The sequence below is a fragment of the Balaenoptera acutorostrata genome, chromosome 4 (assembly GCF_949987535.1).
Source record: "Balaenoptera acutorostrata chromosome 4, mBalAcu1.1, whole genome shotgun sequence".
Classification (NCBI taxonomy): Eukaryota; Metazoa; Chordata; class Mammalia; order Artiodactyla; family Balaenopteridae; genus Balaenoptera; species Balaenoptera acutorostrata.
This window is the reverse complement of record NC_080067.1, coordinates 59,307,377-59,334,902: the sequence shown is the minus strand read 5'-3', so window position 1 is coordinate 59,334,902 and position 27,526 is coordinate 59,307,377. Positions and strand designations below refer to the sequence as shown.

At 34.5% G+C, this 27,526-nt stretch overlaps 1 protein-coding gene across 1 annotated transcript in view; it reads right to left on the bottom strand.

Moving 5' to 3' along the window:
• NAALADL2 (N-acetylated alpha-linked acidic dipeptidase like 2) overlaps nucleotides 1-27,526 on the bottom strand; it is a 1,059,167-nt gene that overhangs the window by 659,062 nt on the left and 372,579 nt on the right. The window contains exon 3 of the mRNA XM_057545762.1: nucleotides 14,378-14,651. Within this exon, the coding sequence (XP_057401745.1) occupies nucleotides 14,378-14,651 (274 nt within the window). The remainder of the gene's footprint in view (nucleotides 1-14,377; nucleotides 14,652-27,526) is intronic.

Here is a 27,526-nt window from a genome sequence, read left to right as displayed (position 1 = left end):
GCAAGGTAAAAACCCACCTGACCAAATAAATGAAGAGGAAATAGGCAGTCTACCTGAAAAAGAATTCAGAGTAATGATAGTAAAGATGATCCCAAATCTTGAAACTAGAATGGAGAAAATACAAGAAATGTTTAACAAGGACCTAGAAGAACTAGAGAGCAAACAAACAATGATGAACAGCACAATAAATGAAATTGAAAATTCTCTAGAAGGAATCAATAGCAGAATAACTGAGGCAGTAACACAGTAATAGAAGGGGACTTTAACACCCCACTTTCACCAATGGACAGATCAACCAAAATGAAAATAAATAAGGAAACACAAGCTTTAAGTGACACATTAAACAAGATGGACTTAATTGATATTTATAGGACATTCCATCCAAAAACAACAGAATACACTTTCTCCTCAAGTGCTTATGGAGCATTCTCCAGGATAGATCATATCCTGGGTCACAAATCAAACCTTGGTAAATTTAACAAACTTGAAATAGTATCAAGTATCTTTTCCAACCACAACGCTATGAGACTAGATATCAATTACAGGAAAAAACTGTAAAAAATACAAACACACGGAGGCAAAACAATAGGCTACTCAATAACCAAGAGATAACTGAAGAAATCAAAGAGGAAATCAAAAATACCTCCAAACAAATGACAATGAAAACATGACGACCCAAAACCTATGGGATGTAGCAAAACATTTCTAAGAGGGAAGTTTATAGCATTACAATCCTACCTCAAGAAACAAGAAAACTCTCAAATAAACAACCTAACCTTACACCTAAAGCAATTAGAGAAAGAAGAACAACAACAAAAAAAAAAACCCAAAGTTAGCAGAAGGAAAGAAATCATAAAGATCAGATTAGAAATAAATGAAAAAGAATTGAAGGAAACGATAGCAAAGATCAACAAAACTAAAACCTGGTTCTTTCAGAAGATAAACAAAATTGATAAACCATTAGCCAAACTCATCAAGAAAAAAAAGGGAGAAGACTCAAATCAACAGAATTAGAAATGAAAAAGGAGAAGTAACAACTGACACTGCAGAAATACAAAGGATCATGAGAGATTACTTCAAGCAACTCTTTGCCAATAAAGTGGACAACCTGGAAGAAATCGACAAATTCTTAGAAAAGCACAACCTTCCAAGACTGAACCAGGAAGAAATAGAAAATATAAACAGACAATCACAAGCACTGAAATTGAAAGTGTGATTAAATATCTTCCAGCAAATAAAAGCCGGGGACCAGGTGGCTTCACAGGTGAATTCTATCAAATATTTAGAGAAGAGCTAACACCTATCCTTCTCAAACTCTTCCAAAATATACCAGAGGAAGGAACACTCCCAAATTCATTCTACAAGGTCACCATTACCCTGATACCATAACCAGGCAAAGATATCAAAAAAAAGAAAACTACAGGCCAATATTCCTGATGAACAAAGATGCAAAAATCCTCAACAAAATACTAGCAAACAGATTCCAAAAACACATTAAAAGGATCATGCACCATGATCAAGTGGGGTTTATCCCAGGAATGCAAGGTTTCCTCAATATACTCAAATCAATCAATGTGAAACGCCATATTAACAAATTGAAGGAGGAAAACCATATGATCATCTCAATACATGCAGAAAAAGCTTTTGACAAAATTCAACATCATTTATGATAAAAAAACTCTCCAGAAAGTAGGCATAGAGGGAACATACCTCAACATAAAAGAGACCGTATATGACAAACCCACAGCCAACATCATTCTCAATGGTGAAAAACTGAAACCATTTCCACTAAGATCAGGAAGACAAGGTTGCCCACTCTCACCACTATTATTCAACATAGTTTTGGAAGTTTTAGCCACAGCAATCAGAGAAGAAATAGAAATAAAAGGAATCCAAATTGGAAAAGAAGAAGTCAAGCTGTCACTTTTTGCAGATGACATGATACTATACATAGAGAATCTTAAAGATGCTACCAGAAAACTACTAGATCTAATCAATGAATTGGGTAAAGTAGCAGAATAAAAATTAATGCACAGAAATCTCTTGTATTCCTATACACTAATGATGAAAAATTTGAAAGAGAAATTAAGGAAATACTCCCATTTACCATGGCAACAAAAAGAATAAAATACCTAGGAATAAACCTATCTAAGGAGACAAAAGACCTGTATGGAGAAAACTATAAGACACTGATGAAAGAAATTAAAGATGATACAAACTGATGGAGAGATATACTATGCTCCTGGATTGGAAGAATCAACATTGTGAAAATGACTCTACTACCCAAAGCAATCTACAGATTCAGTGCAATCCCTATCAAACTACCAATGGCATTTTTCACAGAACTAGAACAAAAAATGTCACAATTTGTTTGGAAACACAAAAGACCCCGAATAGCCAAAGCAATCTTGAGAAAGAAAAACAGAGCTGGAAGAATCAGGCTCCCTGACTTCAAACTATACTACAAAGCTACAGTAATCAAGATAGTATGTTAGTGGCACAAAAACAGAAATACACATCAATGGAACAGGATATAGAGCCCAAAGAGAAACCCACGCTCATATGGTCACCTTATCTTTGACAAAGGAGGCAAAGATATACAATGGAGAAAAGACAGTCTCTTCAATAAGTGGTGTTGGGAAACTGGAAAGCTACATGTAAAAGAATGAAATTAGAACACTCCCTAACACCATACACAAAAGTAAACTCAAAATGGATTAAAGACCGTAATTTAAGGCCAGACACTATAAAACTCTTAGAGGAAAACATAAGCAGAACACTCTATGACATACATCACAGAAAGATCCTTTTTGACCCAACTCCTAGAGAAATGGAAATAAAAACAAAAATAAACAAATGGGACCTAATGAAACTTAATAGATGTTGCACAGCAAAGGAAACCATAAACAAGACGAAAAGACAACCTTCAGAATGGGAGAAAATATTTGCCAACGAAACAACTGACAAAGGATTAATCTCCAAAATATACAAACAGCTCATGCAGCTCAATATCAAAAAAACAAACAATGCAATCCAAAAATGGGCAGAAGACCTAAACAGACATTTCTCCAAAGATATACAGATTGCCAACAAGCACATGAAAGGATGCTCAACATCACTAATCACTAGAGAATTGCAAATCAAAACTACAATGAGGTATCACCTCACACCAGTCAGAATGGCCATCATCAAAAAATCTACAAATAATAAATGCTAGAAAGGGTGTGGAGAAAAGGGAACCCTCCTACACTGTTAGTGGGAATGTAAATTGATACTGCCACTATGGAGAACATTATGGAGGTTCCTTACAAAACTAACAATAGAAGTACCATATGACCCAGCAATCCCAGTACTGGGCATATACCCTGAGAAAAGCATAATTGAAAAAGAGTCATGTACCACAGTGTTCATTGCAGCACTATTTACAATAGCCAGGACATGGAAGCAACCTAAGGGTCCATTGTCAGAAGAATGGATAAAGAAGATGTGGCACATATATACAATGGAATATTACTCAGCCATAAAAAGAAATGACATTGAGTTATTTGTAGTGAGGTGAATGGACCTAGAGTCTGTCATACAGAGTGAAGTAAGTCAGAAAGAGAAAAACAAATACCGTATGCTAACACATATATATGGAATCTTAAAAAAAAAATGGTTCTGAAGAGCCTAGGGTCAGGACAGGAATAAAGATGCAGACGTAGAGAATGGTCTTGAGGACACGGGGAGGGGGAAGGGTAAGCTGGGATGAAGTGAGAGAGTGACATGGACATATATACACTACCAGATGTAAAATAGATAGCTAGTGGGAAGCAGCCACATGGCACAGGGAGATCAACTCGGTGCTTTGTGACCACCTAGAGGGGTGGAATAGGGAGGGTTGGAGGGAGACACAAGAGGGAGAGGATATGAGGATATAAGTATACGTATAGCTGATTCACTTTGTTATACAGCAGAAACTAACACAACAATGTAAGGCAATTATACTCCAATAAAGATGTTAAAAATAAATAAATGTGCTGTTTCAACGTATAGCATATCTACGTTGAGGTGTTGATAAAATGTTAGTGGTGGCAAATAGTGAAAGAATGGAGATGAAGAATCCAGACGTCTCACTTCTCACTCTTCTCAGTCAGAGCTATAACGTACTTTAGCCAATTGTATACAAAGCGCCTCCACAGAAGACTCATTTGAAGAACATGTGAATAACAAGAGATCGGTAAATCTAACTATTCAAGGAAACATTTCTGGCATGAAATATTTCCTTAGCCATTACCTTCATCTGCTTCTATAAAAACTTTACTAATACTTTAAAACCCATTTCAAATGTTACCTCCCTGAGGAATTATATTTACCTGTTGCCCAATTATATGTGAACTTATCTTTTTACTTTGATTCCCACAGTGATCTGTTTCTGCCTCTCTTAAGACTCATCTCTTTATGCATATATGTGTCTATCAGTTTCAATTTCAATTACAGGGTAATTTCCTCAGTAAAGGGTCCATCACACACCCATTCTCACCCTGATGTCCTACATACATTGTTGGCTTATCTGTCTTGAATTGAAATGATTACAGTTTACAGTATCTCCCTAAAGTTAAGCTATACTTTCAAATGTATTTGCCAAGAAAACCTAATTGTTAAAGTTACTTGTGTCAGAATGGTTTTTGATCAAAATTTTGCTCCTATTAAAATGTGATTAAATCAGTGTCTTATTAATTTGATTTTTGAGTCTGCTGATACCATTACCATATAAATATTGATCTACAATTTTAAAGCTCTATTAAATAAATGGTCACATAATATTAATGATCATATTGTAAAAATGAGAGAATTCATATTTTCCATTTCAACTTTCTAAGTTATCTACTAATTATGATTCACTGATAGCATCTTAAAGCAGAGACATTATTCATTTGGTTATATTAATGAACATACTTTTCATATTTAGGAGAGGTTTGGGGAAAAATCATATTGGTCTGAGAGCGTGTAGGCCAGACTATGACTTTTTGTTTGTGTACATACCAGAAAAATATGGCAGTTACTAAAATACCAATTCTGTAAATGACATCAAAAATGGCAATTTCAATTAAAGAGATCTTCAACTCATCTTCCATAAATAGCATATATCAATGATTAAAGCATTTTAACATGTAAGAGGGTTTTATCCCACAAAAATATTCCCCAAAACAGGCATCATTTTATCAATTTATTTTGGTTTATGTACTTTGAGGCTATGCATTAAAAGGCAATATTTACAGAAGTCTCAATGTTCTGACAGTTTGACAGGTGATAATAAAAATTATCTACTGTCTTCAAAGGATGCTTCTGAACCAGGTCCTTTCCAAAAGTCTTTCATATTTACCTTCAAGCAAACTGAAAATCACAGATGCAAGAAAGCACATTGAACTTTTCTGAGACAAATCAATATACAATGATATGATAAAATGTCAAGCCATTTTTTCCAACCATTCTTGTTGCTACAATGAACCTCTCTTTATTGCATGTATTCTGTCACGCTAGAAAACCGTCCGCTTACCAGTTGGCGTACCATGTTTAATTTATGTCCAAATATCAAGGATTAAGTCACATCTGAGTAGTCTTTGGGAAATGTCAACTGAACAGGAATGTAGGTGCTTGTTGAACTATTTACTCTATGTGTACCAGTTTTTCCCTAACACAGAGAGGACTTCCTGACACATAGGAAAGAGTAAATGAGAGGTGCAGAGTGAAAGGAAACTAGCTGTTTTAATTATTTTTTTTTACCAGAGAGAAATATTAAAAAGTCTACACATTAATTTTTATTTAAATTTTATATGTTAATTTTTGAACAAAGAACTTAAAAAACAACAATTGTAACAGAAAATCAAATATTTATACTTTGTTAAAAAAGAAAAAGTATCAGCATGACAACAGATGGGCCACATAGAAACAGCTAAGAGGATACTGGTACCCTTTAGAAACAAACATTAAAATACAAGTATCTTCTATCCACTGTAAAATATGTGATTAGAAGGAATCATAAACCAAATAATTAGCAATGACTAAAAATCAAAACATTAAAAAGTGACATTCTATAGCATCAAATGTTCTATGGAAAAGTGGAGAGACTATTCTGAGAAGAAGCAACAGAAGGGAATAAACAAGAGAAATGAATAGAATTGCTATTTTCTGTAGTAAGCTAACTAAAATAAATAGAACAATCACGGAAAGTAGCCAGGTCAGAGAAGTGTTTCTGGGGCCCTCCACCTGCTGGTGGTCTGGGTTCCACATTGAGGAACAATCCAGGGCCATGTTTCTCTTCTACCTGAGGTAGCAAAAATTATTCATGCTTATGAAATGATGTATGCCTTGAAATTTTTCAGACTTGACATTTTCAACCAAATCAATCACTCTGAATCCTCCCAGTTTTCTCTAAGAGAGATTCTGAATGTACAGAATATTTGAAAAGCCTGCTTTGACTAAAACAGTAATTTTCTACTCAAAGTCAGAAATGGTAAACCCAAGCAGTTCTCATACCGACAAGATACAGGGTTATCAGAAGTACTATTCATCCAAATACAAATTTTACTTTAGAAATTTACTACTACTTTATGTAATCTAGCTTTTGAATATTCTTCAAATTAAAGTGCTTATGTTTATTAAAAACTTGTAAAATCAGAATAATCTCCCATATTTACTGTTATCCTTTCTAAAAAAATAGTATATTAGTAATGATGAAGAGTTCAAAATTCAAAGATTGTTAGAACTTTCTTAGTTCTTTTTTTTCAAGTTCACTGAAGAGCTTTCCATCATAGACCTTATTATGAAAACCACAATGTATTAAAACACGAAAGTCAATGCTGCTTCCTCCCACCCTTGTGGCAGATATCACTAATCAATCCTTTCAAACTCCTTCTCAAAACAGTATTCTAGCTAATAAAGACCAGTTAAAATGGGGTTGGCATAAGCATCCAGATATATAAAATATTAAGTATTTTAGTATTAAAAAGCTATTAATAATTTAAATAATATTTAGTTATTTAAAACATTTAATTACTAGAACAGCAGAAGAACTAATCAGTTAAAATAGACTCCCAACCGATCAGAAAGGACACCAGCAAGTGTGCTAAACTAGTATATCCCAACTGAATTCAGCATTAAGCATGAGACACGCAATCCGTTCTGCTGTCTTCAGTGTAAAAGGTCAGAGAAAGGGATGGCTTGTCAGTTTTATCACTTTTTATTACTGTAATATAAACACATGCTGAAAAATATTTGCTACAATGATATACTAAATGCAATGCTTAATGGCACAGTGAATAATTTATTTTATTTTATTTGTGTACAGTGACCATGTTTTGAAAGCAGAAAAAACAAAGATAAGCCAGAGTAGTCACTTGTCTTGGCATATAGTAATCATTTTTAACAACTTGTGAAATGTTTTATAATCTAACATATAAAGCACATTCATCTAAAGAAGAGAAAATTAAGTTAAAAAGTACTGCAATATAGAAATTTAACCAAAGTGAAGCAAAGTTCTGTCAGGATTACATTTCCATATTTACGTCAGTAATCTCCAAAGTCAACAAGCAAAATAATGCAAACGTGGGATAAGAATGTATACTAGATTAAGAAAACAAATTGTTGGGAAGAAAAAAATACACTCTTTAAGGATTTTCTAGGTAATTTAGAAAAAAAAAAAAGATATGCATTAGAGATGTGGGTTGAAGCGTGTGCCTAGGTCTCGGCAAAGTGGAAAAAATTCAGAAGTAGATCAGGGCAAGAGGTGGGTAACGGCAAGAGAGAGATAAGGGCAAGAGGAGGTTCACCGGGAACCCCAGCTGTTGGAAAACTGGAAATTGAATACAGAACCTTAGAGGGAGAGAGAGAGAGAGGGAGGGAGGAAGAAAGAGAGAGAGAGAGAGAGAGAGAGAGAGGGAGGGAGGGAGGAAGAAAGAGAGAGAGAGAGAGAGAGAGAGGGAGGAAGAAAGAGAGAGAGAGGGAGAGATCACATGCACGCACACGTGTATTATAAGAAGGGTTAAATTGGCCAGGGCTGTTATGATAAAAAGGAAAAAGAAAATCAGTACTTAACCATTTATGTCCTCTGTGCTAGACATTTTACCATGGAGATTACATCAGTTGTTTTCAGTCAATCTTCAGAACATTCATATTTCTCGATATTTCTGCCCACTATACAGATGAGGAAACAGAGTCTAGGATATTTAGGTAACTTGCCAGTGTTCATAGCAGGATGGCACCATGCAGTTGTGTAACTGCTGACCTAATAGCAAGTTTCCCCTGTTAGACCGCCAGCTACATGTGGGCAGCGTCCAAAGCTTTCTTATGGATCATTTTGCTCCTGTGATCGGCATAAAAAAGGGCACTCAGTATATACTTGCTAAATGTTGAGTGTTTCTTGCTACATTAGTGACAGCCAGCAGGCTAAATTCTATATCAGTCAGTTTATCTTTCAGTATCAAATTAAAATACAAGGAAAAACAGATTAATAATCAGAGGGTACTTTATTTAATAAATGATACTCAACTTATTAAGGTAAGGATATTGAAGGAGTTGCAAATTAATTCAAGAGAATTCTTCCTGGAGACCATGAAATTAATATGATAGAATTCTGCTTCCTTTAAAATCAACTATATTAATGTACTGAAATAGTGCATAAACCTAAGGATCAACTTTTGCACAGATCTCTCTAGTTCTGAAAAGACTGAATTTGCAGCGTCCAATGAAATGAGGTAAATCTTACTTGTAATCTGTATACTGGCATTTTATGAAAATTAAACTATATATTAAATCTGTGAAGAAAGTTATGTTATCAAAACATTGTAAGTGGTATGCTTTAACGTATATTAAAACTAAAAATTCTGACCTAGAATTTTCTGTCAAACAACAATTATGGTGATTCAGAATCTTTAGAAATAACTTTAGTCAAATTAGAAATCTGTAGTCAAACACTTTCTCCCTCAAAATGCTGTATTTCTTCTAATGAAGAGGGAGAAAAATAGTCCATTGTACTTTAACTGTTTAGGTGAATTCAACTGTCTTTGTTGTAAATTTTTATTTCATAAAATAGGCTTTTATTCTTTCCCAGGAATAAGATGTAACCTCCCTAACAAATATCTCACTATGGACACTATGTTGCGATAGATCACTTTTTTATTTGTAAATGCTTCTCTCTACGAAATTTTAAATCCAGGAAAAATATATACCTTAAATATGTGGAAACTAATCCCATGGACTATCTTGAAAAAAAAAAAAAAAGCAGCCGGCTATGAAATTATTTTGCTAACTCAGTTAGTTACTGCACAGAGCTTGTGAAATCAGAAACAGAAGGTCATATTAAACCAAGGGATTTTATCTAGATTTTTTTAAGTGAATCACTTACATACAACTTTGTCCAAAGCCATTCATCTCACATTTGTGCACTGTTGACCAAAAGATGGATTCCACAAAAGAGGGGAGACAAATAAAATGCAAAATCCTTTTCAGCATTGAAAAACTGCTCGAAGCTCACATTTTTTATTTGTGAGAGAGCAGCCTCACCTTCATACCCAGACAATAATACAATTTCATTCTATTCCTTTAGCTTTCCGATATTTTTATCTGTAACAGGAAGCATTCAGAGCTAAATACATATAGCTTTGCCTTCTGCCATAGCACTGATCATTTTGCCTTTGTTTGAGAATATAAAAAAATAAAAGAGGAAGACAAAGTCTTCCTAGCCGTGAGAAAATAAACATCTGATTACAAGTTATCCAAGGATTCCATGCAGCGATTATTTTCTCTTTAAGACTTTTTGACAAAATATTTGATGCAGTGTTCAGATTTCATGTGTTAAACTATGTCATGATATTTCACAAAACAGACAAGCAATGCTCTTCAGGCCCAACTTGACATGACTTGCCATTCTGCATTCAAAAATAGAATATTTCATTTATTTGAGCTTTCAGTTTTAAATAAAAAATATGGTCAGGGAATTATATTTATTTTATTATAGATTCATACTTAAGGCATTTTCCTCCCTAATGATTAATATTTGTCATGTTAAATAGAAGACAGGAAGATTGTATTGACAATGTGGTAAAAATTTGTACTCCAAATTTTATGATATATAGTTCTGATATTTTCTTAATTTCTCCCATTTAAATGCATCTACTTTATACCAACTACTAATAACAACAATAGCTAACATTTATTGAGTGCTTCTAAGTTCCAGGCCCTTGACATGGTTTCTATCATTTCTTCCTCACAACAATCATTTGAGGTACTATTACTATTCCCCTTATACAGATAAGGACTTATGAGGCTTAGAGAATTGAAGCAACCAATCCACAGATGTGCAACTGATAAGGAAGGTTGCCAGTCTGGGCTCTTGAACTATACTTTCTGAGGAATGGGATAGTGAGAAGTGTGTTGGTAACAATATTTCATGCGCAGCTAATGAGCTGTTGAAAATGTTTCTTTATAAAACTGCATCACTTGGTTTGTCTTCCCGATATAAAATAATGCTTAACAGAAAGAAAACTTCAAAATTTATAAATGTATTGGAATAAAAACAAATCCCTTATTCAAAGTAAGAACATGGTAGACCCAATCTGACCAACCTATATTAAATACTAATTGTTCCCTTTGCTTTTCTGTACCTGCACGGGTTTCACAAAGGACAAAAGAAATAACTGAAAAAAAAAAAAAAAAGAAAGAAAGAACTGCACAGGAATTACATAAAGCCATATATTCTACTTATAAAACTGACTAGACATTGCCAGCACTATCAATGTCTTTAACATTATGATGAAATTATAGTTGATATTTCCCTTTAATAAAAATATAAATCACTGTTTACTCCCTGAAGCTAACCTCACTCATGCTAAATTATTTATGTATCCATTTTAATATGTATTTTGCGTCTGACAGGACAACTCTCCTTAGGACCATTTTACTGACCCACCTGTCATTATGATGGGGTAAACAATGTCACCTTTCCAGTGCACAATGAATTACAAAAAGTTGCAAAGTACGCCATCCATCATGCTGGCACTAAGTAGGTTTTCGAAGCAGATCTCAGATATCACAAATGCTGTTTAGACTGTTGGCAGAAAGCAAAAATTGGAAGCTTATACAAAATGGTCATATGATGAATGGACATGACGGCTCTTCAAAGAAAAAGGGCATGGCTCTTCTACAAATAACCTTGTCAAAAGCAAAAGTAGTGGGGAGCTTTGCTGGCAGTCAGACTAGAATAATTTAAGAACTTGTTAATGGCGCTGCCTGATAGAAATTCATGCAAACACAATGTACTCAAAATCAAAAAGTAGGTATGCCTGAATCATCAGCAGCAACCTCTCAAGCTTGATTTGAATTGGGAAATAGTCTGAAGAGACACAGAAAATTCACCAGTGTCCTATTAATTAGAATATGTGAGTTTCAGTAATACACCTATCTAAAACATGTATATAAAATATATGCAAGTATTCTATATGCATATAAAATAGTCACCAAGAAATTGCTTTGCTTTTGAAAATTATAATCCTAATATAGTAAAAGTTTAAAAAGTCAATATCACATTATGTCCTTTATTTATATAAATACTTAAATTATTATGTACTTAGTGTAATAGATTTGAATTATTAACATAATTCTAAAAATACTTATTGCCAGTGTCGTCATCTAATTTGCACGGTTAATTTCTTAAATTATGTTCTTCAAATACAAAGTGTTTGTTTTATCCATAATTGCATTTTAGTTCCTTTAACATTATTCCCTTCTATCTAGGTCTAATATTGCAAACATGGAATACACTTCTACATCTATAGCTAACTTTATTTCTCCCTTTTAATAGCTATATTATTTAAAATCTTTTTCAGCACTTCTTTATTAAAACTGGTATTTTTTAAATTCAAGTACAGTTGATTTATAACATTATATCGGTTTCAGGTATGCAACATAGTGATTCAATATTTTTATAGATTATACTCCATTTAAAGTTATTATAAAATATTGGCTATATTCCCTGTGCTGTACAATATATCTTTGTAGCTTATTTACTTTATATATAGTAATTTGTATTCCTTTATCTCCTATCTTGCCCTTCGCCTTCCCTCTCCTCACTGGTAACCACTAGTTTGTTGTCTATATCTGTGAGTCTCTTTGTATTTTGTTATATTCATTCACTTTATTTTTTAGATTCCACACATAAGTGATAAAATAGAGTATTTGCCTTTCTCTGTCTGACATTTCACTAAGCATAATACCCTTCAGGTCCATCCATGTTGTTTCAAATGGCAAAATTTCATTTTTTATGGGTGAGTAATATTCCATTGTGTGTGGGCACCTGTGTGTAAAAAATTACACTGCTATGAACATTGGGGTGGGTGTATTTTTTTGAGTGAGTGTTTTTGTTTTCTTTGAATATATACCCAGAAGCGGAATTGCTCGGTCATGTGGTAGTTCTGTTTTTAGTTTTTTGAGGAACCTCCATACTGTTTTCCATAGTGGCTGCACCAATTTACATTCCTACCAAGATAATACTAGAGTTCCATGACTTATGACTTGGCAGACACTTAACTACTTCCATGATTCTATAGCAGACCTTGGTTTTCTTTTATATGAAACAAAGAGAAAATTTAAACACTTATAACTGATAAGATAAATGTGTGAAAATCCCTCAGAGATATGGTTACATAGGAATATAAAAAAAAAAATCCAATGTGCCCAGGCGATTATTAAACAGGTACACACTGAGGCAACTGAGACACAAGCTATAGTTCCACGGCTTTTCCATATCACCTCAGTCGAGGAATAATGAACGTTTGCCAGAGGAAATTGGAAAGAAAATAGATGGGGGTGATTCCAAGGATCCCCTCAAGCTTCTGGGGTTTTGTTGTCATTCTGTGTTTTGGACATGTTTTTGTTTAAGGAAGGAGATGACTGTGCTGTACTTGAATCAACCAGGATAAAGAGGAGCCTGGAAATGTGTGGGGCTTATGCAGGGTTGGGAGGCTAAAAGACGTGGGGTAACTTTAGAATCTCGACTTGAGACCAAAGTTTCTGAACCGAAGAAAGAATGCTGGCAGTCTCCCTCTATTTCTATTAGTATGCAGGTACTTTTCTATTATTGCCTATCAGACATAGTGTATATTCACCAAGTCAAATCATGAGTCCTACACTGGAAATATTACAGACATTTAATATTATGTTAACTTTTAATTAATAAAAAGACTTTCAAGGTGGTGCTGGTTATATGCGGTTCTGCTACATATCAGAGAATGTTACAACACAGAACAAGAACAATGCCAAAGCACTGGTTAGCTGCTTCTCCTCATGCCGCACCCGAAAAAAAATTTTTAAAAATTGGGAACAAGCATGTATTTCTGCAACGTAACTTTAAGTGATTTAAATTAATCATCTTAATCAGAGTTAATAATAAGTTGGATTCTTAAAAATCTGTGCCAATAATCAACAATCAGAAACAGCATTTCATTCATATAAAATCTATAGAAGAAATCAATAGTTTTATTAAAAAAACTGAATGTGTTTATTCAAATGAGACTTTTCCATGGAGATGGCAAAGTTGCCTATATAAAGGAAACCAGTGACCAATTAAATACTATGGTATCTGACTGCTCTCTTGTCCTTACCATAGGCTAAGCTCTATCCTCCAAGATTTACATATATTAATTAATTTAATACTCATAACAAGCTTATGAAGCTGGAACTATCATTATCCCCATTACAGAGATGAGAGAACTCAGCCCTATATGCTTAATTAACAGTGGTAATTGGGGAGCTGAGATTTGACACTAGTCCACGTGGCTCTAGAAGCTGTGCACTTAACCACAATGCCAAAAATCCACCACGTCAAAAAACCAGCTAACCCAGAAAGACTAAAGCAATAATTCACACCTGGTCCCTTGTTTATATTTTCCATCAGAAAGCAGACACACTGTATGTCAAATCTTAAATGTGTGAATAATCACATCAATTTTCCACTTCATTTCTTGTGCGCATATACAATTTCAAAACACAACTGCCTCCGTTTCTATTCTTTCTGTCCACATTGATCTATTAACATTTGCCTCTTCAGAACCAAAGAACAAAATGAACTCACAGTGTGAGGATTAAGCAAAATGTGAACGACTCGGTCACACACTCAACACGTTTAAATTAAATTCTTCTAACATGTTTTCACTTTCAAAATATGACAAGAAAAGGGGCAGGCAATTCAAATCTTCCTTCCCCTTTCCTGGCATCTCCACACTGAGCACATTTAATGGTTATTTTGGTATGTTGCTTCTTGCCAGTTAGTTCAATTTAGATGAAAGCTGTTGTTTTCTAATTTCATTTCACTGTAAATGACAGAGACAAATGGTCATATTACCTTGAGAGTTCCGCTGGCAGAATAGGCTGCATATGAGTAGAGCAGATCTTGGCTGCTGTGTTGTCTGGCTTCTTCGCTGCAAGGCTGGCCATTAGGATGAAAGCACTGGCCACTGCTGCTCAGAGTCACTGAGCTGGGAGAAGTGCCTGGCAGGTTCAGCAGCACAGAGTAATTTACAAACTGTACGTCTTCCAGGCCCAAAGAAGTCCACTGAGTTTTAATCTTCTTTGAAATTTCTATGTCATTTTCACTTTTGTACAGTTGTACCAAATTTCTGAAAGAAATTTAAAAGGCATATTCTAAAAAAAAAAAGGAAATCTTTGTTCTTTCAAGTTATGGTTGTTCAGTATACGAACCATTATTAATAGATGTGGGATGTGAAAGATGCATGAGACAGGACACTACACAAGAAATTCACAATTTGGTAGAGGTGATGAGCTTTACAGAAATTATACAAAATCAAAGCAGAATGAATTAAACTCAAATTAAGAACTAATCAAGGACCATGGGACTATAGAGAAGAGAATAATTAATACCAACTAGCTCTTTTCTTACTTCTGATCCTTCTATTGACAACAACATAATCTATTTAAAAATCGGCTCCAAAACTAGGAGTCATGTTGATTGAGACACTTCTGCACTATAGTTAATATGATTACATATAAAGCTATGTGATTAATACACAGCTATTGGTATTTAAAAAATGATTCAGAGGGAACTCTTCTGATACAAATTACATGCCAAATTACATGATGCTATGAACATAATGATATGCAATAAAATCAGTATATTGTGGTAAAACCAACCACAGATTGTCAAACCAATATGAAGTTAATTTTTGTGTGTGCTTGCTGTGTACTCTATATATTTATTCCTATACTTGTTCCATAACCCATAATGACACTATTTTTGCTTAGGACATCCTAGAAACCAGACAAGCTCTGTTTAAAACATGCATAGAACCTAGAAAAGCATGAGATATGGGAAATTAAAAAATAAAAATCTAATAAAGTTTTGCTTTGTTTTGGGCTAGAATGCAAAGGAACCAGCTCTTTTTTTGGCAAAAATTTATCTTCCTATAAGCATTGTATTGCTATCCAAACTAATACCTAAGTGGATATTTTACTATAGTTGTCATTTTTGCCCATCAAATTATTTTTGTCACACATACTTATTTTAGGACCCTGTTTATTCAAGAACCCTCAAATGAAACATATTTGAAAAAAGAATAAGAAACAGCCACAATGGAAAAAAAAATACATAGGATGGTATAGGAAAGCATTACTGGAGAAAAAAGGTCTGTTGACATAGCTTAAAAGCTGGTGTATACAGGAAGGTACGATGACAATTTACCAGTTGTTTTCTATCTTTTTAAGGTTATTTCTATTCTTTTTAAAAAAAATATCTAATTTGACCAATGATCAGTGTCATGTAAATTTTATGGGAAAACTTATGGGAAGAATTCTACTTTTTATTCTGAATAATACTGGCCAGCCTTGTATTTTTTTTTTTCTTTTTTTGGTGGGGAGGCTTTTTGAGGTATAATTGACAAATGAAATTGTATATATTTAAAGTGTATAACATGATGATTTGATATACATGTATGTTGTGAAATGATTATCACAATCAAATTAACACATCCATCAACTCACCTTTGTTACTTAGTTGTGTGTGTGTGTGTGTGTATGTTGAGAGCACTTAAGATCTACTCTCTTGGCAAAATTCAAGAATACAATACAGTATTGTTAACTACAGTCACCATGCTATACGTTACATTCTCAGAACTTATTCATCTTATAACTGAAGGCTTCTATTCCTTGACCAACATCTCCCCATTTCCCTCAACTCCCAGTCCCTGACAACTGATTCTACCCTGTTTCCAATAGTTTGACTTTTTTCTGTTAAGATTCAACATATAAGTGATATGATGCAGTCTCTGGCTTTCTTGGTCTTGCTTATCGCACTTATTGCAGTGTTCTCTGAATTCATCTACATTGTTGCAAATGGCATGATCTTTTTTAAGGCCGAATAATATTCCATTGTATATACACACCACTTTTCTTTATCCATTCATCTGTCCACGAACACTTAGGTTGTTTTCATACTTTGGCTATTGTGAATAATGCTGCAATAAACATGGAAGTGCAGATATCTCTTTTAGATACTTGATTTCATTTTCTTTGGATATATACACAGAAGTAGTACAGCTGAATTGTGGTAGTTCTAGATTTAATTTTTTGAGGAACCTCTATACTGTTTTCCATAATGGCTCTACCAGTTTACATTCCCACCAACAGTGTACAATTTCACCTTTTCTTCACACCCTCACCAGCATTTGCTACCTAGTCTTTTTGACAGACCTCCTAACAGGTGTGAGGTGATATTTCATTGTGGTTTTGCTTTGTATTCCCTGATGATGTTGAGAACCTTTCACGTATCTATTGGTTATCTGTATATCTTCTTTGGAGAAATATTAAGGTCCTTTGCCCAGTTTTTAACTGGATTTTTTTTTTTTTTTTTTTGGCTATCAAATTGTGAGTTTCTTAGATATTATCCCCTTATTAGCTATATGTTGGGTATTTTCTCCTATTCCATAGGTTGCCTTTTTATTTTGTTAATCATTTCCTTTGCTGCGCATAAGCTTTTTAGTTTGATGTAGTCCAACGTGTATATTTTTGCTTTGTGCCTGTGCTCGTTGTCTTATCCAAAAAAAAAAAAAAAAAAAATTGCCAAGACCAATGTCAAGAAGTATTCCTTTTTAGGAGTATTGCAGTTTCGGGTCTTACATTTAAGTCCTTAATTCATTTCAAATTAATATTTATGATGGTGTAAGATAGGGGTTTCTTTTGCATGTGTATATTCAGTTTTCCTGATACAATTTATTAAAGACACTATTCTTTCCCCATTGTGTTCTTGCCTCCTTGGCCAAAAATTAATTGACCATATATATTGGGTTTATTTCTGGGCTCTCTATTCTGTTCCATTGACTGATTTTCTATGATTAATTTGTTTCATTGATCATTTTTGATCAGATCATTGATGTGTTTGGATGACAAAATAATCTTTTGATCACTATAGCTTTGTAATATAGTTTGAAATCAACAAGTGTGATGTGTCCAGCTTTGTTCTTTTTTCTCAAGATTGCATTGGCTCTTCAATGTCTTTTGTGGTTCCACATAAATTTTAGAAATGCCACTGGAATTTTGATAGGGATTACATTGAATCTGCAGATTGCTTTGGGTAGTGTGGACATTTTAACAATATTAATTCTTCAGATAAGAATATGAGATATCTTTCCATTGATTTGTGTCTTAATTTTTTTCATCAGTCTTAAAGTTTTCAGTGTACAGGTCTTTCACCTCCTTGGTTAAATTTATTCCGAAGGATTTTATCCTTTATTCTAGGCTTCCAATTTGTTGGTTGATATTTGTTCATAGTAGTCTCTTCAGTTCCTTTGTATTTCTGTGGTGGCAGTTGTAATGTCTCCTCCTTTATCTCAGATTTTATTTGAGTCTTCTTTTTTCTTAGTCTAGCTAAAGGTTTGTTGATGTTGTTTATCTTTTCAAAAATATAGCTCAGTTTCATTGATCTTTACCATTGTTTTGCTCATCTCTATTTCATTGATTTCTGTTATTTCCTGATCTTTGTTATTCCCATCTTTCTGCTAACTTTGGGCTTAGTTTGTTCTCTTTCTACTTTCTTCAGGCGTAAAGTTAGATTGCACATTTGAGATCTTTCTTTTTTCTTAAAGTATTTATCTCTATAAACTTCTTTTTAAAACTGCCTTTGCTGCATCCCATAAGTATTCATATGTTCTGTTCCATTTTTTCTCAAGATGTATTTTTACTTCCCTTTTGATTTCTTCCATGACACACTAGTTACTCAGGAGTATGTTGTTTAATTTCCATGTTTAAAATTTTTCCAGCTTTCTTCCTATTACTGAGCTCTAGTTTTATACCACTGTGGTCAGAAAAGATATTTGATACGATTTCATACTTCTTAAATTTGCTAAGTCTTGTTTTGTGACCTAAATTATGATCCATCCTGGAGATGTTCTATGTGTGCTTGAAAAGAAGGTGTATTCTGTTGTTGTTGGGTAGAATATCTTGTATATGTCTGTTAGGTTCATTTGGTCTAAAGTATAGTTCATATTCAATATTTCTTTACTGATTTTCTGTCTGGATGATATATCCATTGTTTAAAGTTGGGTATTGGAGTCCCCAACTATTATTATATTGTTCAGATCTGTTAATGTTTGCTTAATATAGGTGTCAGTGTTCAGTACCTATATATTTACAATTGTTACATACTCTTAATGAATCAATCCCTTTGTAATTACATAATGATGTTCTTTGTGTCTTTACAGTTTTTGAAGTGAGTCTATTTTGTCTGATATAAGACAAAATAGGGGTCCTCAGTGGCCAAGGTTGTGGCTGCACACAGTAGCAGTGAGGGCTGTTTGGTAGCAAAGGCTGCTGGGGACTCCCTGTCTCTTTTTCTCCCATGTAGGATGTTTTGGCTGAAGGGATCCCTCTTAGTGCCTGGTTGGCTTGCAGGGCTATTACAGTGAGGGTGACATGGGTGTCTGATGAATGGACACCCATAGAGCAATCACAAAGCCAGGGTCTGGAGTACAGGTGCTTGTAGAGTGATAGCAGCTCCCAGGATCCAGGATACTCATCAGCCTACAGTGGCAGTGACTCTATTGCCTAAGTCACAAGAACACATGGAATGGCAGCTATATCCAGGTCTACAGTGCAGGTATAGCAGAGTAGCCATGGCTCTGAGCTCTGGGGAATGTGCACGGTTGGGGTGGGGGGGGTTGGCAGCCCAGGTTCTGGGGACTCTGCAACAGCAATTCCTTTGGGTGTGGAGAGGGACAGCAGCACCTCCTTCTCCTGGGAGTCTGCAGCAGTGATGGCTTTTGGTTACCTCAGTGGTGAAAGCTGCTGGTATCCTCTAAGCATCAGGTCGCTGAAGTCCATGCCAGAACGTTTTGGGGCCTCCCACCATGAAAGCTGTGGGGAGTTTGTGGCTGTCGGGATGTTACAGTCCTGAGTGACAAGATTGTTAGGATCCTCCACAGAGCCAACCACTGGGGACCATGGTGGCATCCTCTGCATGGTTGATACCAATAGCCTCCACCCTTCTTGGTTCCTAGCCATCTTTGGATGTCCCAGCTAAATTGATCACCCCCACAATCCTTTCTCCTTTTTTTTGTTTTGATCCAGGGTGTTGCCATAGCCCTCCCAGACCTATTTTAGTGCCTGGGTATCTAATTTTTTTTTTTTTTGGTTGGGGGGAGGAGGGGTGAATACAGGCTAGTATTTCCTACTCCCTCATCTTGCTCTCTTCCCTGTTCTTTCATTGCTGTATCTGATCTCTGCCTCTGCAGCTCTCTTTCTTTGTTCCTAACTGCAGTTCTTTCTGCAGTATTTTGGACAGGGCAAGTAAACTAATTGAATTGAAACTTAACTCAGTTTGATGAAAAAGCCATTTGGAAATTAATAATCAATAATGTCCTTTTGTAATATGTATAAAGTGGAGTTGCAGAATACACACTTTTTTAAAACTCTGTTTTGTGTCTTCTGCCTTGTTTTTTGTAATTTTTTTTCTATTTATTTATTTATTTTTATTTTTTGGCTGTGTTGGGTCTTCGTTTCTGTGCAAGGGCTTTCTCTAGTTGTGGCAAGCAGGGGCCACCCCTCATCGCGGTGCGCGGGCCTCTCACTATCACGGCCTCTGTTGTTGCGGAGCACAGGCTCCAAACGCACAGGCTCCAAACGCGCAGGCTCAGTAGTTATGGCTCACGGGCCTAGCTGCTCCGCGGCATGTGGGATCTTCCCAAACCAGGGCTCGAACCCATGTCCCCTGCATTAGCAGGCAGACTCTCAACCACTGCGCCACCAGGGAAGCCCCAGAATACACACTTTTTATTCATGCAAATTTGACTATGTACAGTCAACATTAACAGAAAAAGAGAAGAGAAATTTTAATACTACTTCAGACTTTTTTTTTTTTTTTTTTTTTGCTCCTCTACCCAGTCAATTGATGACCATAAGTCTACCAATTAGTAGACAAGATGTTTACTCTGCCATTTCTTTTGCTAGTCTCAGGTTCAAAGTGCTTTACAGTGTAAGCAACACAAAAAAACGTTTCAAGATGTTTATGTTATACAATATGGCCTTGAAAGGTAAATAAAATACTACTTTAGGGACTCAACTGAAGAATTAGTAATTTGTCTCAATGCTGGAGAATTTCTAAATATTATTCACTATTAAGCTAAAATTACTGAGTAAAGGATATTTGTATTCTCTATTTCACTTTCAATTTAAAGGATATATACTTTTTGTATTATAATTTCATTTTTAAATGTTATGAAAAGATTGAAAATATAATATATAACATATATAACTTATGAAGAATAATGAAAGAATGACCCAGCCTATGAAGTATAACATCTCCAATATTACTGAGGCCCTCTAGATAGTCTTTATTTCATCAGTTACCCTGGCCCCCAGGGTAATCACCAATCTTTTTTCTCTTTTTGTGGCTTCCTTTGTCTTCTTTTTATAGGTTTAATATGTATGTATCTATAAGTCCTTAACAGTTCATTCCTTAGGCTTTGAGTTTCTACCTTTATATAATTGGTATCTTCTATATATTCTTTTTTTACATATATTGACATATGACATTACGTAAGTTTAAAGTGTACAACATGATGATTCGATACACTTATATATTACAAAATGATTACCACCATAGTATTAGCTAACACCTTCAGCACATCACATAGCTATCATTTATTTTTTGTGGTGAGAACATTTAAGATCTACTCTCTGGGCTTCCCTGGTGGCGCAGTGGTTGAGAATCTGCCAGCCAATGCAGGGGACATGGGTTCGAGCCCTGGTCTGGGAAGATCCCACATGCCGCGAGCAACTAGGCCCGTGAGCCACAACTACTGAGCCTGCACGTCTGGAGCCTGTGCTCCGCAACAAGAGAGGCCGCAATAGTGAGAATGGCCCCCGCTTGCCGCAACTAGAGAAAGCCCTCGCACAGAAACAAAGACCCAACACAGCCAAAAATTAATTAATTAATTAACTTAAAAAACAAACAAAAAAAGATCTACTCTCTTAGCAACTTACAATATGATGATTATTGTAAATATACGTATATTCTTTTGTGATTTGATTTTCACTCAGTATTAAATTTCTGAGATTCCTCCAGGTTTATTATCAGTTTCCTGAGACAAGTATTTTAAAGTTGTTTTGTTTTTTCATTATTACAAATAATGCTGCATTGATCATTCTTGTATATGTTTCCTAATAGATACATGCAAGAACTTCTCTAGGGAAGGACTTACTGGTCCATAGGTTATGTGCTTGTATAACTTTAATCAAAAATGCCAAAATGCTTTTTTAAAAGTTCTGAATACACTGCTGCCAGGTCTGCATGAAACTTATTCTTCCATTCCTCACCAATACCTGGTATTATCTTTATTATTTTATTTTATTTTATTTTATTTTATCTTATATTTTTACCAAGGGTGGTGGGTGTAAAATTGTATATCATTATGTAACTCAGAAATACTGTCACTGGGGTTACAGGGTATGCTAAATAGTTTTCTAAAGCTTGTTGTACTACCAGCATTATTTAAGAGGTCCTATTTTTAGAGTATCTAACTTTTACTATCCAATAAAGGTAAAATTGTATCCAACTATGATTTTAATTTGCATTTCCATGATTACTAATGAAGATTTTTTCATGTATTATTTAGCCACCCATATTCCCTTTCTATGCAATGACTATCTGTGTCTTTTGCCCACATTTATGGAAGCTTTTGTGTATTCCTGATAATATTTTTAGGTCAGGTATAGGGTACTGGTACTTATCTTCTCCCAGTTTTTGGCTTCTCTTTCATTTTCAATGTCTTGTTTTATGGTATTATAAAAGTTTATAATCTTAATGTACATTTTTTAAAGGTTTTTGGTTTCTTGTTTGTTTTTAATAGAATGTACAGTGCCATAAGCTGGCCACAGCATGGTGTCATTTGCTCCAGAGAGCCTTTGTGTACATGTTTTTATAAATACAGTGTAATGGTTTGCACATTTTCCTGATGTGCTTAAGAAATTCCTCTCAGGGACTTCCCTGGTGGCACAGTGGTTAAGAATCTGCCTGCCAATGCAGGGGACACAGGTTCGAGCCCTGGTCCAGGAAGATCCCACATGCCACGGAGCAACTAAGCCCATGCACCACAACTACGGAGCCTGTGCTCTAGAGCCCACGAGCCACAACTACTGAGCCCATGTGCTACAGCTACGGAAGCCCATGTGCCTAGAGCCTGTGCTTCACAACAAAGAGAAGTCACCACAATGAGAAGCCCACACACAGCAACGAAGACCCAACACAGCCATAAATTAATTAATTAATTAAAAAAAAAGAAATTCCTCTCAAACCTGAGGTAATGAAGTCATTCTCATAAAAGTTTTAAAGAATTAAGTTTTTCACATTTCAATGTTTACTTGGGATATTTGTGTGTGTGTGTGTGTGTGTGTGTGTGTGTGTGTGTGTGTGTGTGTGTGTGTGTGGTATGGGGTAGGAATGCATGAAATATTACTTTTTTCCATATGAATAATCATCCTAGTCCCCTTTGTCATATTCTTCACTCATGTGCAATGACAGTCATATACAAATTTGTACATGTCTGTGAGTCTGACTCAGCTCCTTAGTCAATTCCATTAGTCCTTTTGATCCAACTTCATAGAAATATTCTATTTTAATTATTATTACCTTAAAATATGCCTCAGTATTCAGAAGGGCAAGTCCTCCTACTTGTTCTTCCTCAAGAACATCTTATTTTTTTCTTTTTCTCTTCCATACTAATATTAAAATGAGTGTATCAATTTCCATATCAAGATTATGATTAGAATTACACTGAGACAAGATCAATATCAGGAGAAATATCATCCTTATAATAAAATAACAATAAGCCCTTAATATTATCAAATACCCAGTTAGTGTTAACATAAAAATGTTTTAAAATTAAAATAGTTTCTGCTTATTGATGGTGTAGAGGAATACTATTCCATTGTTCTATCAAGTAATCCTGCTAGATTCTAATTATAATATTTTTATCTTTTTCTTAGTTTTCTTCATTAAAAATATGATAAGCAAATAATGAAGCTTTATTACTACCTTTCTAGTCATTTATAGATTGTAATTTTTTGATTACTAAGCAGGCTTAAACCTCCAGAAGATATTTAATAAAATATTTAATAAGTTGTGATAGTTATTTCTAAATATTAGATTAAATATGTCCCTCTCATTTTGATAGGAGCTGTTTTATAATTAGGTATTGAATTTTATCAGAAATTCTGATGCATTTATTAAGACAATAATATTATCCTTTTCTTAATAGGGTGGATTACCTTAATTGAAATTTTTTAGCATTAACTCAAACTTGCATTCCAAAAATTAACTCTACTTAGCAGAATGCATTATGATTTTTAGCTATTATGTGATTTATTTTGAAAACATTTTATTCACAATTATCATGTCTATTTTTATAAGTAAAGCTGGTATGCAACTTTCATGCATGATTTTAATTTGAAGTTACACAAACCTCATAAAATGAGGTAGAGAGTATTTAGTCCCTTGATCTGTTTTTTGGGAGAACTTGAATATAATTATAATTTTTGAAAAATAGACATTATTCTTTTTTTTAACATCTTTATTGGAGTATAATTGCTTTACAATGTTGTGTTAGTTTCTGCTGTGTAACAAAGTGAATCAGCTATACATATACATATATCCCCATATCTCTTCCCTGTTGCATCTCCCTCCCACCTTCCCTATCCCACCCCTCTAGGTGGTCACAACACTGAGCTGATGTCCCTGTGCTATGCAGCTGCTTCCCACTAGCTATCTGTTTTACATTTGGTAGTGTATTTATGTCCATACCACTCTCTCACTTCATCCCAGCTTACCCTTCCCCCTCCCTGTGTCCTCAAGTCCATTCTCTACATCTGCATCTTTATTCCTGTCCTGCCCCTAGGTTCTTCAGAATCTTTTTTTTTTTTTTTTTTTTTAGATTCCATATATATGTGTTAACATACAGTATTCGTTTTTCTCTTTCTGAATAGATATTATTCTTAAACTAAAAATTGTCTGTACTTGATGTTCTCATTATGGGAGAACTGTGAACTGCTGATTCAAAATCTTTAATGCTATACTAATTTTATTAGTTCTTCTTTGAATCATAGCTCTTTCATTGCTCCCTGTGTCACTTGCTATTAATCCTCAAAGTGCTGGGTTTCTGGTTTCATCACTTGCCACAGTACTCTATCCTACGTTTTGATTCTCTTGCCAACTTCTCTTACTATCCTGTCAGCTCAGGATACCAGTGTTTTAAAGGAGGTATATGATAATGTACACAGCCTCTACATGTTTTGTACGGTACCTACCTAAAAATAATACCAAAACCAAAAATGCACCAACTTGAGCACCTAACTCCCTACATGTATTAGACATGATGTCTTTGTAAGTACTGATTACTATTCCCACAGCATCTAACACGGAAAAATCTGGATAAGCAGCTAAGAATTATGACCCAAATTCCTGCATCTTCCACAGACTTACATTGTAAATATTTGTTCAAAATTTATTGATATATCATTTTACACATTATCTGTACCTTATAGAGATTATCTTATTCAAATCTTGTACACTATGATGGTTGACTGGATTTAAGGGAACATGTATTACAGTAGTCTGAATACCACTCTATCAATATCACAAAAATGCATCCTGAAAGATGTTAACAAAGCTTTGGTATACACATGGTTATAAAAGTACCGGTCTTTAAAAAATGATAGAGAAAACATTTCCTAATAAATATTGCCTAACATTCCAAAAAATTCAGGTAATAAATGCTTGTTCAAGCTTAATCTTCCTAAGATCAATTTTTAATTCTACTGCCTTTAAAACTGTATTTTAAATTTATCAAATTGTTTATACGAGTCTTGCCCCCTGAACCACCCTTCCAAAAAAGTTTTAAAGAAGCTATATGAATTCTATGTTCTGAAATTATGTAACCTTTAAATCTAAATTGTTTTACATAAATCAGTTTTATTGATACAAATGGTTTGGTCAAATGATTCTATCCATTAATTATTCCAAATCCCTTAGAATGTTAAAATGCAGAAATTTTATTGAGAATCTACAGATTTCTGAACTTTTTTCCCCACAATATTTTGAAATATACGGTGAACAGTTCTGTTATAATTAGGCAGTTTGCTATATTCAAAGAGAAATGTTATTCAGTAATTAACTGCAATACAATTTCAATTTACTAATTTCAGAAAAAGCTGCAAAACTAGGAGTGTATCACCTAAAATCACACGATATTTGACAAAAAATTCCCTCTGCCTTAATTTTTAGGAGTTTCCATGGGCCAGTAGTTTTGGCAGGAAGCATAATGAACTGTGATACCTGAGACTTGAATTTGGAAGTAAGTTTGGTATTAGTGTTTCACTGGCTGGTAGAGACTGGAAATGGGAGGATTTTGGCTTTGGTAGACAAAATTCTGTTTATATCAATGTTTCACACCTGCTACTGGATGAGCCACAGAGCAGCCCTGGTGTTCGAATTGGAGGAAGCGATGCATGTAATATTCCTAGTTCAAGGGTGAGTGCCAAGATTCTACTATAAATGAACAGGGAAAGAAAACGTCTAAAGAAACACACTCGCATTACACAGAAAACAAACAGCGCATTTACTAATGTCCACCGAGATTTTCTTATGTGCATATATAATAACATACACACATACTCATATTGTACCCGTTTGATATTTCTCACATATTAATAAGTCAAAAGTTTCTTTAAGGTTGTTATTTGACTTGGTATTCAATGTAGTAAATTCTGTGAATCATGCACTATAGGTACCTAGTAAATTTCAAGATTACAGCATGAACTGACGTTTTATCTCAATTTTGCTTTAGAAATATTAAGACTAAAATGCATGGTAAAACTGTATCACACATGATAGCAAGAAATTAAGTGGTTAGGAGGGTAAAGGAACATTGTTTCACTTTTCCTCCCAGCCACCCACTAACACCATGCCAAATAAAACATGATTACTTGCTCAACTACTTTTTGCCTTTTAAAAGACCATATTAACAGTAAATCATGTATTTAATGTCTACTCTAGAGACTGAAAACATTGTGCATAATTATTTCACAAAAAGACCCTCATGTAACTACTGTTACTGTTTTACAGGTAAGAAATTTGAGGGTCAGGCAATGTAACCAAGATGTAAAATGTCCCAGATTTTAAGGCGGTCAGATTTCTCCTACACTACATTGTATTTTAGATTTCCACTATACTACACTGCTATTTAGAAGGAGCAGATAGTCTTCCAAACCCTGATGCTTTCCAAAAGCAATAAAAATGTTGAGGTTTATAAAGCATAGTATTTGGGTAAAATAATTAAAAGTTAGATGGTATGAGGTTGGAAGAAAGAGATCTTTATGCTCATGAGAAAATAAGACTTAGAGAAATCAAAGTATTTTAAGAACACAGTAGTCTAAATTTCAGCATTTGAGAACCATCTGAACAAGAAAGAAAAAACTGCTTCTTATATACTCCATTTTTTAAAAAAACTAGCACAGAAGTAGATTAGCTGAAAGAGATCTTCCTGTCTCCTTCTCCTTGTGATCAAGGAGAACATGGTACATAGCTGTCTGCTTTGCACGTTATGGAAGGCACTCAGACGGGCTTGGTGATCTCTAGCTAAATCCCTGGCATAAAGCTGGTAATTAATACTCAATTCATTAATTTGATATTTCTTTTAACTTGATATTACACAAACAGTAAAATAAAAGACTAAAACCCAGGACACACAGAAATGAAATAAAATAAACTGCCAGTACATCTGTTACTACCTGAATTAGAAAAAATAAAAGTCTAGTGGTATATCTCTACATCTTTCATCCTTTGCACACATTTGTACAGGAGATAATTCCATCCCTGGTTAATAATGTGTGCATATTTGGATTGTAAGAAAAAAAATACAGTAGTATCTAATGATGAAGCATTTAAAAATACATTTTAGAAAGAAGAAATGTGGAAAAAAAAAATGGAGGCTAA